Genomic DNA, 17342 nt, shown 5'->3' on the forward strand with positions numbered 1-17342 from the left:
TTGTTTTGTATGTATGCTGCTGTGGATTTTTATGTAAATACTGTTATCCTTTTGAAAAGGAGCTTGAAAAGTCAAACATCAGGAAGCTGAAAATAAATGCTCCATGTCATCTTTGAATTTGGTATTTTTCAGTCTCTGCATTTCATTGTCTCATACAGTCCTGGGATATGGACCAAAATATTATGGGGTTATTGTTTTGTATAGGTAAAGTTTATTTTCCAGGAATGATACAATGTTTAAGCAACTTTTTTTTTCTTTTTACAAAGGACAACTAGAATACTCATTTTGGAAAACGCCAACTTCCATGTAAACAAGGCATGTAACACCTTGACGTTGATGTGTTTCTAACTATCAATTTTGTTTGCATGCACAAAAGAATCTTTCTGCACAGAAAACAGAGTCAATCTCCTAATACTTGAGCCATTTATAAAATGCCTTGATCAGGACCAATCTGATGTCCACGATACCAGTAAGACATACCTAAAATTAAACAAACAAATAAATAAACTGATGAAGTTTTCAGGAGTCAATAGAACAGCTCAATAAAGAGAGATTAATGGAGAAGGTCTTTAAATTTTAAAGGCCTTTAAAGACCGACAAAGAAATGTATGTGTCTCTCTTTGAACTGTTGTTCAAAGCCATTATTCATTTCTCTTATTTTTTAGTAAAAAACTATAGCTGCCCAAACATATTCTATGTAGGAAAGAAAAACTAAATAATAAAGACCTCACCTAAGAATTAGCCCTTTTTCTCCTAGCCGCAAATGAAGATGATACAGTGAAACATATAAAATAAATGAATGATACAAGATTTATTATTTCTTATATAAGTCCACTTTGGATAACTTCAAAGACATTGATTTTGTTTGTAAGTTTAGTCCTTAAAAAGCCAATATTTTTTAGAATCATTATGTATAACTTACTCTCAGTTGGTGCATGATGCAATTAAATCAAAGAGGATAGTATATTCAAGTTTTGACACAATTTCCACTTAAGATCTTTGCCAATGTTAAAGTTTTTTTGAAATTGGATGAGAAAAGTGCATGGCTAAAACCAATAATTTTATGAGACACTTGTTACGAGTATATAATGTGCTGTTCTTGTTTAAAAATTCATCATCCCACTAGTACTGCAGGATCTTTTTTGTTGTTGACCTAAAGCCAATAGGATGTGGTGAGTCAGTGCTTCACAAAGTTTAAAAACTGTAATATATTCCAGCTTTTAAAGATGAGCAGCACACATTACATTTTCAGCATGTTGTATGAGAGCAGTGGCTTAATCGCTGCAGGATTTGCTCATTTTCAAAATAAGCTGCTGGTTTATTTAACAAATTGTTCAGCATCTCCATAGAAAGGGATCATATTTGATCCCTTAAAAGGCTTTTCACTTTTTCTGTTTCATCTCACCTAAGTTAATCTTATTTTACTTCAGACCTCAAATATCCTAATCCATTTGCTCTCTGCTATGATTTCTTTTCCTCTGAAACAGCTCTGCTAGACGTTTTACTGGCTGGAACTGACTGTTTGGTGGCTGGAGACTCGTGCTCCAGTGATGAGACTTGTAGTCCGCGCCTACGTACTCTGCGGCAGTGTGTGGCCGGCAACGGCAGCATGAAGCTGGGCCCCGGTGCCAGAAGCCAGTGTGCCAACGCAGTGTCCGCCCTCCTGTCCAGCCCATTACGCGGCTGCCAGTGCAAACGAGGGATGAAGAAGGAAAAGAACTGCCTCAGCATCTACTGGAGTCTTCAACAGTCCATCATTCATGGTCTGTTTTTTTTGTTTGTTTTGTTTTGTTTTAGAAATAATGTTTTAATAAATCAAAGACACAGAGACTGACCAAGTTAAATGATTAATTTATGAATTCATCCTTTGGGATCTTTCAGTGACTAAATATAAACATTTTTTATCTACATTTTTGCTTCATCCTCTGATCATTAATTTTGGCCATCTGTTATTCTTTCAGGACTCAACCTTGTGGAGAGTTATCCCTACGAGACAGTGCAGAGGGATTATGATTATGTTCGCTTGGCTTCGATTACAGCAGGTTAGCTACTTCCTCTTATTACCTTTCCCCCAGTTGTTTATAGCATTTCATCCTTCAAAGATATTTTGTTGTGGGAATAAGGCACATAATCCACTGACTTCCCTGGAAACATGCCTAAGACAAACAAAGATCACTTCCAGTCATGTAAGAAAATGTGGAAATATTTGTATAACTTCCAAAACCAAAGTTATTTGTTTGACTTTTGAGTATTTTTGGATACAAAGCTCCTTTATATTCCAGGCTCAAAAAAACCCCAACAATATTCTTTGTGTGTTACAGCATGCTAATGGGGAATTTGGTATAACCAACAGGCTTTTAGTCATGCAGTATCCTGTGTTTCCTTCGTAGCTTAGGGCTTTCTAAACAATAAGATCACACAACATATTAATGAAACCAAAACAAAAATAGAGAATTTTTGTACATTCCATTTCTGGTAGTGACAAAGGTTGCAGACAGATAAGTATGCATTCATTTTATTTTACAATAATATCTGGGTTCCTCAAAGAAAAAGGATTATCTGCTCTTTTAGCCAGTTCTTCTTCCCACCCTCGAACAGCCCTAAAAATGCTATGATGATATGAAGATCTAGTCCAGTTTTCATACAGAGCCCTTCTCAACTATTTGTGTGATAATAAATTCCTTGCAAATGCTCACACTGAAGTCAAGTTAATCAAAAAATTTTAGATGCCATGTCATTTTTCCTTTTGAGACATAAGTTGGATGGTTTCATACAAATTTTTCATCCAGCAAAACAGTTTTGTCCGCGTCTCTTCTCGATTTGATTTAATAAAAGTTCCTGTTCAGGAGGAATTAATTCCTATGAAATAAGATTTTTTATAAAAAATCTCTGGAGTTTTTGTAACTCATAAGTACAGGACAAGCATGGTAAACTTGACTTTTTTTTATATAAAATCAAACTCAATTGGAAAAATCCCAGAGAAAGCATTGAAGGAAGATGGCAATTGAGCAGGACTTTTTTGGAACTCGTGCTGAAAGTAAATCAGAAAGTGCTTCGGATTTACTTTCAGTGTTAGTTTATGTTTTGTTAAGGTTGTCCATACTTGTCTTATTTTTATCCTGCCCATATACCTTGTGCAGATTAAATTTCACAACAATGGTGGGAAACGTTTTGAAATAATTTTTTTGTGGTCTCATATATGTCTCAGTCTTGGATGGGTGTGGTTTTTCTTCTGTTAATGAAAGTTTGCATGAACATATTTAGGTCAAGGAAAATATCTCAGCACAAAGGATGAGTAATTTGAGTAGCTGCCACAAGTTGAACTTATTTACATAAACACAAAACTTTATTAATATATCGCAATTACTTTTCCACTGACTTCTTGACTTTGAGCTTGCATTCATCCACAGACTCAGACGTTGGCATGACAACTGTGAATCGGTGCCTGGATGCAGCCAAGGCTTGCAACGTGGACGATTTGTGCCAGAAGCTGCGCACTGAATACGTCTCAGCTTGCATAAAACTTACTGCCAAATCTGGCTTGTGCAACCGGCCTAAATGCAACAAGGCCCTACGCAGGTTTTTTGACCGGGTTCCTGCCGACTACACGCATGAACTTCTCTTCTGCCCCTGTACGGACACGGCTTGCGCAGAGCGTCGGAGGCAGACCATTGTGCCAAGCTGTTCCTATGAAAGTGGAGAAAAACCTAATTGCATTACACAGAAGAAGATGTGTGATGCAGACTATGTTTGCAGGTTAGAGCAAAGCTAAATTGGAGCATGTTAGTGTTTTCCATACATTTTAGGCTGTAATAGAATTGCAATTCCCAGCTGTTTTTAGTAAGCAATAAATGAATAAAGAGTCATTCAATCAGCAGAATGGATAACTATTTTTACCTTAACGCTTTCTGCCACCATTGCATTAACCTCTCCAGAGAAAGACTGTTGGAATAACCTGTTAAATATTTAGTTCAGACAGAGAAGCAGATGGATCAGAGTTATTGCTCATTGCTATCTCCTGTGCATGGCCATTATTTTTACTCAGCCCCATTACACTCACAGGGCTTTACTAATGATCCCAGGTCTGGGGGATGAAATATATTATTCTTTCTATCACTTTCTGTCTACAGTTCAGTAGTTTCAGTCTCTTTAGTATTGCAAACAATATATCTTTCATGTCATCTTAATTAAAGATAGAGCGACATAATTCATTTAAAAACTGGAAAGATTCTATATGAACTTAACAAGTTTCTGTCATGTTCCTGCTGACTTGTTCCCATGTTGTCCTTTTGCAGGTCTCGTCTGGCACAGTTTCAGTTTGACTGCGAACCCTCAAAAACATCTGCCAGTGGCTGCAAGGAGGGGAGCTATGGAGCATGTCTCCTCGCCTACACAGGGCTTATAGGTGGGCAGACATTTCAGCTGTTACTCAAAGAAGGAAAACATGTGCAAAACGAAGCGATATAAGAAATGCTGCAGGAGAAAATGGTGATGTGTGAATGGAGGTGTGCAACATATGTCGTGTGAGAGATGGAAAGAGGCAAACAGATAGGAATGAGCAGAAGCTTGCTTGAAGAAAAATTAATGTACACAAAACACATTAAGAGTGAGTGGGAGACGATAAAAAAAATAAAAAATAAATAAACCAAAACAAAAGTTCAAGGTGAGCATCTCTCTAGGTAAACATATATATACATATATTGAAAGGTCTTTTATATAATGTAAGGTGGAATCTCTTTTATGAGACTCTGTGAATGGAAAACAATGACTGCCTCATTTCCCACACTGACCTAATGCATTTCAATAACTTTAAATAGTGCCCCTTGGCAGAAACACTCACTTGGCATTTTCAATCCTGCCTTGTATGTACTAAAGCAATTGGAAACCCACCTCCACCATGCTGATAAAAAACACAACCAAGACGTAAAAAGAATTATAGTATTAAACCAGTGCACACTCTCTCAGACTCCTAATATTACAATGGTATTATCTCCTCACGACAGAACAGGAAATGCAGAGTCCATTAATGTTTAGAAAAAAATAAAGCAGTATGAATGCAGTGTAACAATTCTGAGAATAATGAATATTTAATACTAATCGAACTCTGGTGCTGTCTGTCTGCAGGAAGCACCATAACTCCCAACTATGTTAACAACTCTACATCCAACGTGGCTCCATGGTGCTCCTGCTCACCAAGTGGAAGCACGAGGGATGAATGCGATCGCTTCCTGGGATTTTTCACAGGCAACAGCTGTCTCCGTGAGTCCACAGCAACTGAACACTTTTACCATCTATCTAGAGTGCTTTGGAAACCTTTTCATTCTTCATCACAACCACAAATTACAGTGAGTTTAAAGGGACTTTATGTGAAAGTCTTACATAAAGTAAGGCTACACTCTGACAGAGTCCAGACCTAAATTCAGTTAAAAAAATTTGTCACAGATGTTTTCCTTCCGATTTAACTGAGTCTGAGGTGTTTTACAATGAAACATAGACAAAGACCCAAAGAACTGACTCTGGAGCCTGCCATTCATATGTGCACATGTGAATGTCAGGCTTTTCAGATTTTGATCTTTTTGATCTCTATTGTCTGTCATAATGTGTGCTTCTAATATGACAAAATTGGAAAAAACATTATTAGGGTGTGAAAACATTTTAAGACTCTCATTTTGTCTATCTTGGTGAGAAATTAGACTACATATACCTTCCATAGACTAGAATATTACAGAAAAAGCCTATTTATTTCTGGAACGTGTATTAATTATACACACATGTTTGAAAACCTTTATTTCTGTTAAATATAATTATGTTCCACTTACAGGTAATGAAAACATAATATTTAATATTATATTATTACATCAGACCATTAGATAACCATATTTAATACAGAATTTTGGCCTTAATGACTGACCCATTATAGCCATTTGATTTTAGTCATGTATCCCTGTTTTTTTTTTAGCATTTTCTTTCAATCATAAACAGCTTAGTTCTGTCATGAATTATAGAAATTTAGCACATGGTTTATTTCTGTTTTGTTCTGACTCTTGCTGTTTATTTTCTGGCCTCGGGCCCTGGTTGTTAAACCCCTTTGGCTTTAACTGACTGTGCCTAATTAGACACAAAAGTTGACAAAGTGAATGGCATAGGATATATTTTGATGAAAAATGTTGTAAAACAACCCTGAACTGATTTAAATATGCAGCAGGTTTCTTCACTACAACTTTATGAGCATAAAATATTTGACAAGCTTCAGTTTTTCCACACTCAGAAGACCTTGAATCTGAAGGTGAAGCTCTTCTCACAAACTTTGCTTTAATGGAACTCCATTGTAAGCTCTCTGCAGTCACACTGAATGACTTACTAAACTTTTTGTGACTTGTGCAGAGTTAGTCAGACATTTTTCCACAAAGAATTTTACTGAGACACTATTATTTCAATCCTGTTGGACATCTGCTGCTGATCATTGCATAATTAGCCCTTCAACAATAAATGCTAAATTAGACAAAATCAAAATTCTATTATTCAGAAATGTGAAATAATTTAATTCTAATTATTTTATGCACACCAACTAAGAATCACATTAATTGAAATTATCATTTGTGCTACTTTTCTTGTATGGAACAAATGGGACATAAGGTTGTATTGTAAACACACACACACACACCCACACACGCACACGCACACACACACACATATATATTTATATATAAAGTTTATCACTTGACTGTCATGTATTGCATAAAATTGATTAAATATCATTATCCAACTAAATCATTCAAACTAGATACTTTAAGCAACTAATTGTCTTTACAGGCATAGCATCTTCTACAGTTATACAGTGCAGAAAACAGATCATTCAAATTCAAGGACACAGTGCTGAACAACTTTACAATCCAACAATAGACATGCTCTGCAGCCTTAGTTAGTTGAATTGGTCTGGATCTGTGAAAAAAAAAAAAATCTTGCTAATTCTCTTTGGCAGTTGGGCTTCTCTTTCAAAGTAATCTCTTACTGACTGCAACACAAACTTAGGATTTTTGCTCTAGAGTGTTTATGTTTCTTTATAACAATAAAATATTTAATTGTATAATTCAATTGCCCAAATTTGTGATTCCAGACTAAACACTTTTTCAGATCAATCACTTTGCAGCAACGAAATGCATTCAGGCATCAAGGTATGGGGAAGACCACAGTCAAACTGACCATCAGGACGAAGATGCCCAGTTTGACAGGAATGAGATTACTTTAATGGCATGATGATTGTGAGATCCACATGTTCTGGTCTGAGTATTTCAGAAACTTGAAGTTGCTGAAATTTTTATCCATATCTTGGCTGTTCAGAGCATGGTCAGGAGAAAGCTTCCAATAAGCAGGAGATGTCTGAACAAACATGTCATATTTTGTTGTCACTGTTCAGATGAGAACGGGCAGAGAAAAACAGTAAATTGAAGCTACAATTCAAACAGATTCACCAAAAGTTGACTATGAAAGACAGCAAAAACACTACCTAGATTGGTCATTCTTGATTAAAGCTGTAACATTCAGCTCGTCTATCAGTGGTTCAGGCTGAGGATTGAAAGTGTGATGCACTTAGTGCCAAGTGAGGACCATAGGTAATCTTAGGGTTGTTGCTGAACTGCCATTTCTTTGTAATAACTGTATGCTCATCTTCTGGTAGGATGATGCACCATGTCACTGATTTCTGTAGTATGACAATGAATTCACTGTGCTCCTGTGGTTTCCGCAGTCACCTGGTCTTAATCCAATTGAACACCTTTCTGATGTGGAGGAACAACAGATTTGTATCAACAATGTGCAGCTACAACTCTGTAGTAGATGTGCTGCTATCACGTCATGACTCGAAATGTTTCTAACACCTCAGTCAATCTGTACCACACAGAAGTAAGGCAAGTTTTGAAAGCAAAATGAAATCCAATCTACCACTGGCACAATATACCTACTGTTTTTATCCTAATCAGATTTTACAAAGAAATAACTTAAAGCTGCATGAAGCATTTAATTTGTTTATGCTGTGTAGCTTCTAGACATACTGTATTATTATGTATGATAAGCAGCTACATAGGAACAAGAGGTGACATACAGCTCATTGTGATTTTTGTTTGTCTGATATTCTTTCAATGCATAATCGCACTGCAGAGCAAATTCATTTTTTGAAGGAAACAGGAAAATCATATTCACTAATCAGAGTGAGTCATACAGATAAGCTGAAACTGGAAGGATTCAAATAGACTTGATGTGAAAATCAAAGAGCACTTTGTGGCTGCAAAAAGTGATAGGACGAAGTTGTTTGGATTCTGCTAGACAGATGTTTCCCAGCAGGCTTCAACAGAAGCAAAACAAGATATATTTAAATCAGGCATTTTGTGGGTTTAGGAGGATTATCAGCATGTGCTTACTGTGGTTTCCATTTACATGCCCAGTTTGTCCTCACTATTAGTAGGCCCCTTGTCTGGCTACCTTGATAATGCTACCCGAGAGTTCACAGAGTCGGTTCCTATGAATTATAAGTAAGTGGCCATGCAAATGTGAGGTCACTGCATATTTTTTTCCAACCAAAAGTACTGATTTTACTTTTTTATTTGAAAAAAAAAAAAGTAGAGGAGTATCCCTGGTGATTTGAACTCTTTTTCAGTTCAGTCATTGAGTTAGTTTGTTATCTTTTGTCTGTTTGAAAACTGGAAAAAGCTGGTGTTGCTCTTGATTTGAAAACTTATGATTGCAGTAACAAATGGGCCATTATTTTACCCTCATTTATTAAGTCAAAGACATCTTGTCTGATTAAACCCTGGTTTCTGTTTTGCTGAACTGCAGGCTGGAAATGACTGGTATAAATAACAAGCCATTTCACTTTATGCTGTTGATTGCTGTTTAGCCCTGGCAATTTTTTTAAAATTAAGATTATTTCCTGGCTGGTGCCTCGAAGGTACAGGAATTGGGGAAAACTCTGTCTGCCACAGTCTGTAGGAAGGTGGTGTGTGTCAGTACCATCAATATGAATGTGCAGTTAAAAGTTTTATTGCTGAAGAATCTTGTGCTCTGATGAGATGTAATTCATTTCCAAACTGATCCACAAATGAAAGGCGTTCAGTGTAAAAACAACATTTTGTTCATTTCATATGTATCTGTTTCTGCTTAGCTGCAGAACTTTAATAGATATGTATGATTGAAATAGGTTCAAACCATGGGGTCTCATTTTACATGTTTGAAAGGAACAAATGTAATATGGCCTTGTATTACAACTTTGCAGGCTGCTTTTAATCTTTATATTGCAATTTAAGCCATACCTGTTCCATTAGCTCAGTTAACCTTTGGGAGTCTCAGATAGTTGATGTGCTATAAAAAAAACATTCATGATGACTAACAGCGTCCTGTAATCAAGGTCATCTGATATGTGTGCTCCTGTGATTTAACTATACAACGTTCACATGAAGGATGGGACCATTGTTATGTCACTGAAGTAATTTGACTACCTTCGTCATTTTATCATCAGGTGATGCAGCCATTATTCATTCATGCAAGTAACTTTCAATTGGGATGAAAGAGATAAATCTCTCTCTTCAGTGTGAAAAACCAAGAGCTATTTTACAAAATAACTGTCTTTTTTAGTCAGGAAAAATCCAGTGTTTGCCTTTCTAATTGAAAACAACTGTATCACAGGAGAAGAAAATGGTTGACGATGATGTGAGCTCCAGTAGACTTGCCTTTTACAGTTTATTGTGGTTTCGGCTGTATAGCTACCTACTGAGGTGGAGTGGACCGTGATATTCTTTGTTGTGACCTTTCACTTGTTCTTGAGCTGTAACTAACAATCTCGTAGAGCATGGAGGAAAAGACTGATCAGAAAAGGCCTAAAAAGAATTTATGAATAACACATAATGTCATAAGATCAAACAAACATTAATTTGTCAGACAATAAACTTTTAATTAACATTTTATTAGCTATCACAATTGAAAAACTATTTTCAAAGGATGTCATAGTTAGCAAAGAAAGGTAAATTTAAATTTAATTATTGAACTTTTAAAATACTTTTGTAAATTGATGGCATTTTCTGTTCTTCTGCTACATCACCTCAATTTTCCCTCTTAGTTGCTTTAGCTTTAGACCTCTCGTGACCTATTCCCTAAAGTGTAAATAATTAATGTCCATCTTACTGACCTATGTGAGTCTTTTTTTTCCTTGCTTGTGTTGCGATGGTAAATCTTTGGCAACTCATTTTCCGGGCCTCCTGCCTGGAAAAGACAGAGAAAGAGGGATCTCAGCATTACTTAGCCAGTCCCAGTGGTCTAACAGTTAAGGAGGTCAATGTGAAGATGCAGAAGCAGTCTATACACTTTAAGACTGAGTACTTGCTGTTTTTCTCCTTTGCTGACCCTGTCCAAAATTGTTTTGGCATCTAGAAGTTTTGGCAAAATTTGGAGGAGAAATAATAGAATTAAACTTTCAGGGAAAGAGTAAATAAGAGAATAAATTGATTAACTCTGATAATACATGTTTTATTATATTCTGTTTCAGAAAATGCTTTAAAAATGTTTGGAAGAGAATCAGAGCAGCAAACTCCTCTCAGCACACCAAGCCACAGTGGAGGAGACAGATGGAGCAGCACTTCCCAACCACAAACCACTGAAACTATGGGAAATATTCTGGAATCCATAATACCTACACAGGTGTGCACACGCAAAGCAACCCTTCACCAAGTCATGACCAAAATCTTGGATTAATGCAAAATAATTCTAGATTTTGATCTATAACCCACAGTTCTAGACAAAGCATAAACCTATTTCAACAAATGTATTACAGGTAGTGCATTTACATAAATTTGTTTTCATCCTGGCTGATACAGCAAAAATGTTGTTAGCCATTGCTGCATGATAAATTATTGCTGCTAAGTTATCTGTTGATCAAAGCATACATTTCATCTCTGAATATCCTCAAAAGTCCCCTTTGATCTTGGGTTTACATATCTAATACTTTTAGCACCCAAAGTTGTACATACTGTGTGTATGAGATACTGTTTATGGTACTTCAAATTAATTCCAATACTCAAAATCAAACCATCGCCAATAAAGACATTTATTGTGTTTTGATAGATTTGGCTTTTTAGAAGGTAATTTGCAATACCTTCTAAAAAAAGCAATATATATTTTTTTTAAATCTGAAGGTACAATTTTAGTTTAAAAAACATAATAAATAAAAAAATGTCTATAAAATAATCTGCATTTGCTTTACTTTAAAATATTTATTTCCAGGTTAGACAAGTCTATGGACTTCTAGTCTATGCTTGCCAAAAAAATCTGAGAAAATGCTCAAAACTAAATCCTGTCAAATTAAAAAGAGTCATAAATCTTAAATTTTTGAGTACCTTTTAAGAATTTCTCTTAAAATATATAGTTTAACATTGGTCAGTGTTTGTATGTTCACTTAGTCAAATGCAGTCTATACTGTTTAAAAACTGGGAAATAACACTTTACTTTAGAATGATTGGAGACTCAGGAATAGATGGCAACTTTAGCATCACTGGTGACAGTTTTCCAGTTGCATTACACAGCGCTAAAATTGTTTCCACACAAACAACTTGAAAGAAAATGTGGAAATTTAGGAAAAAAATTTAGCTGACCCCAAATTACTGAGTGAATATCTTGTTTAATTACTTTTTTATAATCTTATGAGTTAATGGAACCTTTATATAATTATCTAATAAACTATTAAGCAAAACATATTAGGTAGTTGTACAACTCTGTTTCAATACAGAAAACGAATAACCCGTATAAATTAATGGCTTCTGGATGGTAAATCAACAATAGCACACTTGTCTTTTCCAGCAGCCATTGTACTGTGCATACAGCAGTAAAACCATCTGACCAAATGTTGTGGAGCTCTGCTCTTGTTGCTAGGTGACGGATTGAGCTTTGCTCTGGTTGCTAAGTAACCTGCTGGGCTTCCCAGGGGCTTCTGTACCTGCTGATTTGTGACGTTACATTCCAGGAGTCTTTGAAACCGTTCCTTTCTCCAAAAATTGGCTGAGTAGTTTTGAAGCACTAGGGCTGTTTTTAGAAGCAGTAAAGACCCAAACGGAAGTATAAAAACATGCAAAATCTGAATTTTATGTGATTTGTTCCCTTCAACATTATACTATATTTACATTTTTCTTTATTTCAGGCTCTGGGAAATGAACTGCTGGTGGGCCATGACACTCTTCCCTCCAATAGTCTCCCAAATTTGGCCCCACCTCTCAACCAAATGCTTCAGGCTGCCTTCAGCATTCTGTTGTTGCTCCTCCATTGCCTCTACGGACATTAAACGCTGCAGGGAAACTCGCTGAGGACCCTTTAAGCAGATGGAAGAAACAGAAGAAAACTGACATGGGCTATTATTCCTTCTTCTAAACATGAACAGTGGCACAGTTTTTTTCTTAATTTCTGTGTCAAAACAGTCTGCCTCCACATATGAGGGCAACCTCCTGCAGTCAGGCAGCAGTGTGTACATTTGTACATTGTGTTTAAGCAAGCTGAAATGAAATTAAAATACAATTTCATGGACTAACCCAGCTGTGTAACAATGCTACATATAACACAGATATGTGTGATAATGTACCATGTGATTGAATATATACCTGTAAAAATTTGTTTGTCTTTTGAAATGAAAAGGGAAATATCTGAAGAAAACCAGTGAACTTTGTGTCTGCACTGTTCTCAGTGCTTTAACTGTCCTGGAGAAGATGGAGTTACCCACTCTCTTTAGTTGGCTCAATAAGGAGCTTTATTTCTGGAGTAGAGGTAAAATAGATTTTATTTACACATCCTGAACTAAAGCACAGATTTCAAGTCCAGAAAGATCTACAAAAGATGCCTCCAGCTGAAGTACATAAACAACTCGGACATAATTATTGCCATCTCTGTCAAGACTGGAGAGCTTTGTAACAGGACTTTCCATCAAGGCTGTTGTGCTTTAGCGATAACACCTCTGTTTATAGAATATATAGGTCTTTGGTTTTATCTGCAAAGACATGTTGTTGGACTTGAAAGGAAATAACCAGAAAAGCTGTAGGTCTACCTGTAGCTGCTGTGCTTTGTGTTTGTGACTGTAATACCCTTTTATTTCTCATTGTGTTAATGAACATTGCTATCAGCTGCATTCTGGGGTTTTTTTCTGCCAAAGAAGGAAGTAAACAAATTTGACATATTTAGTTTTCACCAACACCAGAATGGAACCTATTAGATATTTGACAGTAAAGAATGATTCTGGGTTTCTGTTCGGGAACCTGCAGTGGATTCTGAACAGACGGAGAGTTGTATTAAATAAAAGTTCTCAGATACTTACAAACACCCGTTTTGGTTATTTTAAGCTATTTTTGTATAACCATTTGTTCTCCCTTTTAGAAAGGAGGGGGGGAGGAGGGTCGGGAGGGGCAGCGGGCTCCCAGCGACCGGGTCTAGAGGGGGCCCAGATGGGAGGCAGAATATGACTTCAGAGATCCAAACCTTTATCATGTCGGATGAGAGATGGAGAAAGCAGGCCCTCTCCTGTTGAGTATGGTGTACGTAAGATTATTCAAGATGGTGCCGCAGTAGATTATAGAGTAAGGTGCCCCAGTCACTGTTGACTCATGGTTGCTAAAAACTTTACAAAACCAATTAATTTTAGTGACATAGTGGGTGTAAAATATTGAATAAAATGTTGTGCTACATGACTGGCTTTATTTTCACTCTTACATTTAACTTTATGACACACAAAATTACAAGTAGATTGTCTATATTGTATTCTAGGTAAAGCTTGTCACGACTCACCAGCCGTCTACCAACGTCATCGTCAGTCAGTTGGCAACAGATGGCAAACTAGCTAGAATGTTTTTACGGACTAAGTTAACATGAGTGGATCTTCATGGAGCGGCAAAGTGAAAAGGATGGAAAAAGGAAAGCAAAGAAAAGCCAAAAACTGGTCGTAGACCCGCCAAAACTGCCAGCCAGCTGAGCCGGACTAGTTACAGGTAGCAACACTGACAATATTCACAATGTGTGAGTAAACTGTAGACTGATAGTAAATTGTATCAGCCCAGCTGTCCAGCTTACATCCCCTTTTCTCTCTGTCAGTGGTACAGCTGTGATGTACAGAAGGCTGAGTTATTGTCGCTTTCAACAGTTCGGGTTGAGCGCGTTTTTGAGCCAAGACAGCAGTATGGCATTTATAGTTAAGGTTTACATTAGAGCCGCCTGGAAGAGCATCTTTCAGATCGTCCGGTTTTGTGAATGGCGGTGCCCGCGATCCGCACCCAGTTACAGACATCCAGAGGTGCACGAGGTGCTGTGATACGCTGCGCATGCGGCACGTGCCCCTGCGAACCAGCTTTAACGCGTGCTGTTTGGTAAGCGACGAAGCCACTCCCCTTGATTGTGGAAGCATAATGGCTCCTGGTCAGAAACCTCGTGGAATCATCAATGAACAGCCAAGCAACAGCAATGAGATTGAATCGGATGATGACAAGAGGGATCCGTGCTTGCTTGATGCCGCTATCGCCCAACTGTTAAATTCCGACACCGAAGACGAAGAACTTGATGGATTCGTAGAAGATGAAGGATTGAAAAAGTGAGTGTACTTCTTTGTGTAATATTGACAGTTATTGTTAAGGATTTGAATAAAGTCTGACCTATCCGACTACCTTATTTTGTTTCGCTTTATGCACCTTATAACCCAGTGTTTCTTATATATGAAAATAGATCCGTTCACTCATACTGCGTCTTATAGTCCGAAAAACATGGTACTTCATGTCTGATAGATTTCAGAATGACATAGTCGCTCTCTGTGGTAGTGAAACTTGTAAGCTCCACTGTTGCAGGCATATCTATGTTGTAAAGTTAAATTAGAGTATAAAGTGCCTGGTCATTAGCCCTGACCCCCGGCCGGACTCTGACCTTTTCCGCTAGTGGAAAAGAGCAATGCAAAGGGACAATATTCTAACACACCATTTATTTCAGAATTTATCCTGTGTAGTCTGCTTGCAAAAAGATGATGCCCTGGCTCTTGACTGAGCAAATGTGTTTGTTTTTGCTTGCTTGGGTCAAAACAAGCAGGACAAACGAAAACAAAATCCATTGAGAATGAATGTTCTGAATTTTAAAATAAATTTTCGTCTACCATTTTACCATTGAACTCTGTTGTGATCTGCTTCTTAAAGGTTTTTGTTTAGATAAATAGGTATTGTTTTGGCCTCTTATAACCTTATAAAAAAGGAAGGATTCAAGGAAAAATCTGCGGCAATAACACTTTGTGGCCTCCAGAAACATTTCATGCCATAATTTCCCTTTGTAGAACTCATAAAACTAATTTCTACAAATTTCAGTTTAATTAAAAGGGGTGCGTCCCATTAAAATAATAAATTGCTGCATTAATTATGTTATTAATTGTTGATAATAAAGAACTAACTAAATACAGTTTGGAAATGTTTCAGGCATTCCATTAAATGCATTTTATTTAGAAATATTTATATAATTAACTTCTTTATATTTATTTCTTGAAAATTAAGTGATTTTATTGCACTTAAAAATGCTCATATATATTCTTTATTCTTTCCACAAATTCAAATTAAAAAATACTTTAATAATCCTTAGGGAAATTAAATATTGTTGTAGCTCATTAATTCAGATTCTTTAAAGAGTATTTGAAGATGCCGATGGCTGTTGGCAGGGATGATCTAAGGAAAGATGTAAACAACAATTTTATCTGAACTGAAGGAAATTTAGGACTCTTTTATATATAAAAAAAATCATGTTACTATCCATCCACCCATCCATTTTCTGTTAATCCTTGTCCCTAATGGGGTCAAGAGGGTTGCTGGGGCGTTCTGGACGAGAGGCGGGGTTCACCCTGGACAGGTCGCCAGTCTGTCGCAGATCATGTTACCAATCTTTTCCAAAATAACTTTGGATGAAGATCTGGGTTTTGACAGTAGGGCAATAGCCTCAACCTCAACTGTCTTATTCTTGCTTTCTTCCTTAGTGGAATATTTTGGGTTCTTGTCATGTTGCAGTCTAGAGTGATGCATTTTCATGTCATTAGTGGCACAATACTGTTACAGATCCTGTGATGACAAGTTAGTGATTTTAGAAGCTTTTTTCAGAGCCTTACAATCCTCTCTTGGGGTGAACTGGTTTGGAAAACCAGACCTGGGGATGCCAGCAATTGTTTTGGTTGTCCTCTATTTTCTACAAGATACAGTGAAATATCGCTTCCCAGACTCATAAGCTGCTAACATCTTATTTTTTAAGACCTTTTTTTTGTTGGCAGTAAGTGAAGCTTACCTTGAAATAACTTATCAACTTAAGACGCTGAGACGGGAGGAAAAAACCAAGCCGTCAATTGATTATATTGATGTTTTTCTTTTCTTAGACAAAGAGAGAGAAAATGCATTTCAAGAGCCATAAATTACCAGTGCAGGCAAATAAAGTTTTAATAGATTGTTATTTTCTCAATGCTTCACCTCCTCACAGCCATTCAGGAAATTTAATTTGTTTTTAGATTAAATTTCTAACAACAGGGGCTTGACCAAAAAGAAACAAAGCATGATTCCCTAACCAAACATATTATTCCACCTAAATGCAACTATTTAAGTTTAAATTCTGTACTTCCTTGATGTTCATTTAGATATACATCTAAATACATATTTAAAATAAATGGGAGATTGCCTGTTACCAGATATTTACATAAAATAAAATAATAAAAAAATCAATAACCATTTTTATTTCAGGGAGATTGAAATGTTATTTAGGTTTACCAAAGTTATTTTTATTTACATAATAGCAGAATTATCAGAGATTTTCAGAGAATTATTTTCTAGTAATTAATTACTAGTGAGTAAGTAGCCTTACTTACTCTATCAACTAATCTTGAGAGAGTAAGATTACTCCTTTAAAAAAAAAAAAAAAAATAACCAAAACAATGGGGCAGTAGCAATATTTGGGATTTTTTTATGGCAGGACAAGATATTTTAATATGGTTAAATAGCAAGACTTTAACCACAGTCTTGTTAAAATCATAGAAAAAAAAAACAAAAAACAGGCAGTTATTTGTATTTGTATAATGTCACCTCAACAGAAAGTATTCATGTGTTCACTGTGGCCACTGCCAAAAAGTAGAAAGACTTGTATCAGTCTTTAGGATAGAACAGCTCAAACTCAAGCATGGTTAGATCTGGGCTTTAACCATAGTCTTGCTCTTTAAGACTGCCGTCTTTAAATGAATGAGACATCATTCATTTACATACATGTTTTTTGTTTTACCTTCCATTGGGGACTCTCACTTGCTTTGTAAATATAAAGAAATAGAGGAT

The 17342-nt window shown here is 36.4% G+C and overlaps 1 protein-coding gene across 1 annotated transcript in view; it reads left to right on the forward strand.

The window, feature by feature from the left end:
* Nucleotides 1–13342, forward strand: part of gfra4b (GDNF family receptor alpha 4b) — a 45933-nt gene extending 32591 nt beyond the window's left edge. The window contains exons 2-8 of the mRNA XM_044127139.1: nt 1488–1763; nt 1962–2042; nt 3411–3756; nt 4296–4405; nt 5125–5259; nt 10535–10686; nt 12179–13342. Of these exons, the coding sequence (XP_043983074.1) occupies nt 1488–1763; nt 1962–2042; nt 3411–3756; nt 4296–4405; nt 5125–5259; nt 10535–10686; nt 12179–12319 (1241 nt within the window). The 3' untranslated portion in view covers nt 12320–13342. The remainder of the gene's footprint in view (nt 1–1487; nt 1764–1961; nt 2043–3410; nt 3757–4295; nt 4406–5124; nt 5260–10534; nt 10687–12178) is intronic.
* Nucleotides 13343–17342: the final 4000 nt, after the last annotated feature.

This window comes from Gambusia affinis, linkage group LG09 (assembly GCF_019740435.1).
Source record: "Gambusia affinis linkage group LG09, SWU_Gaff_1.0, whole genome shotgun sequence".
Lineage (NCBI taxonomy): Eukaryota > Metazoa > Chordata > Actinopteri > Cyprinodontiformes > Poeciliidae > Gambusia > Gambusia affinis.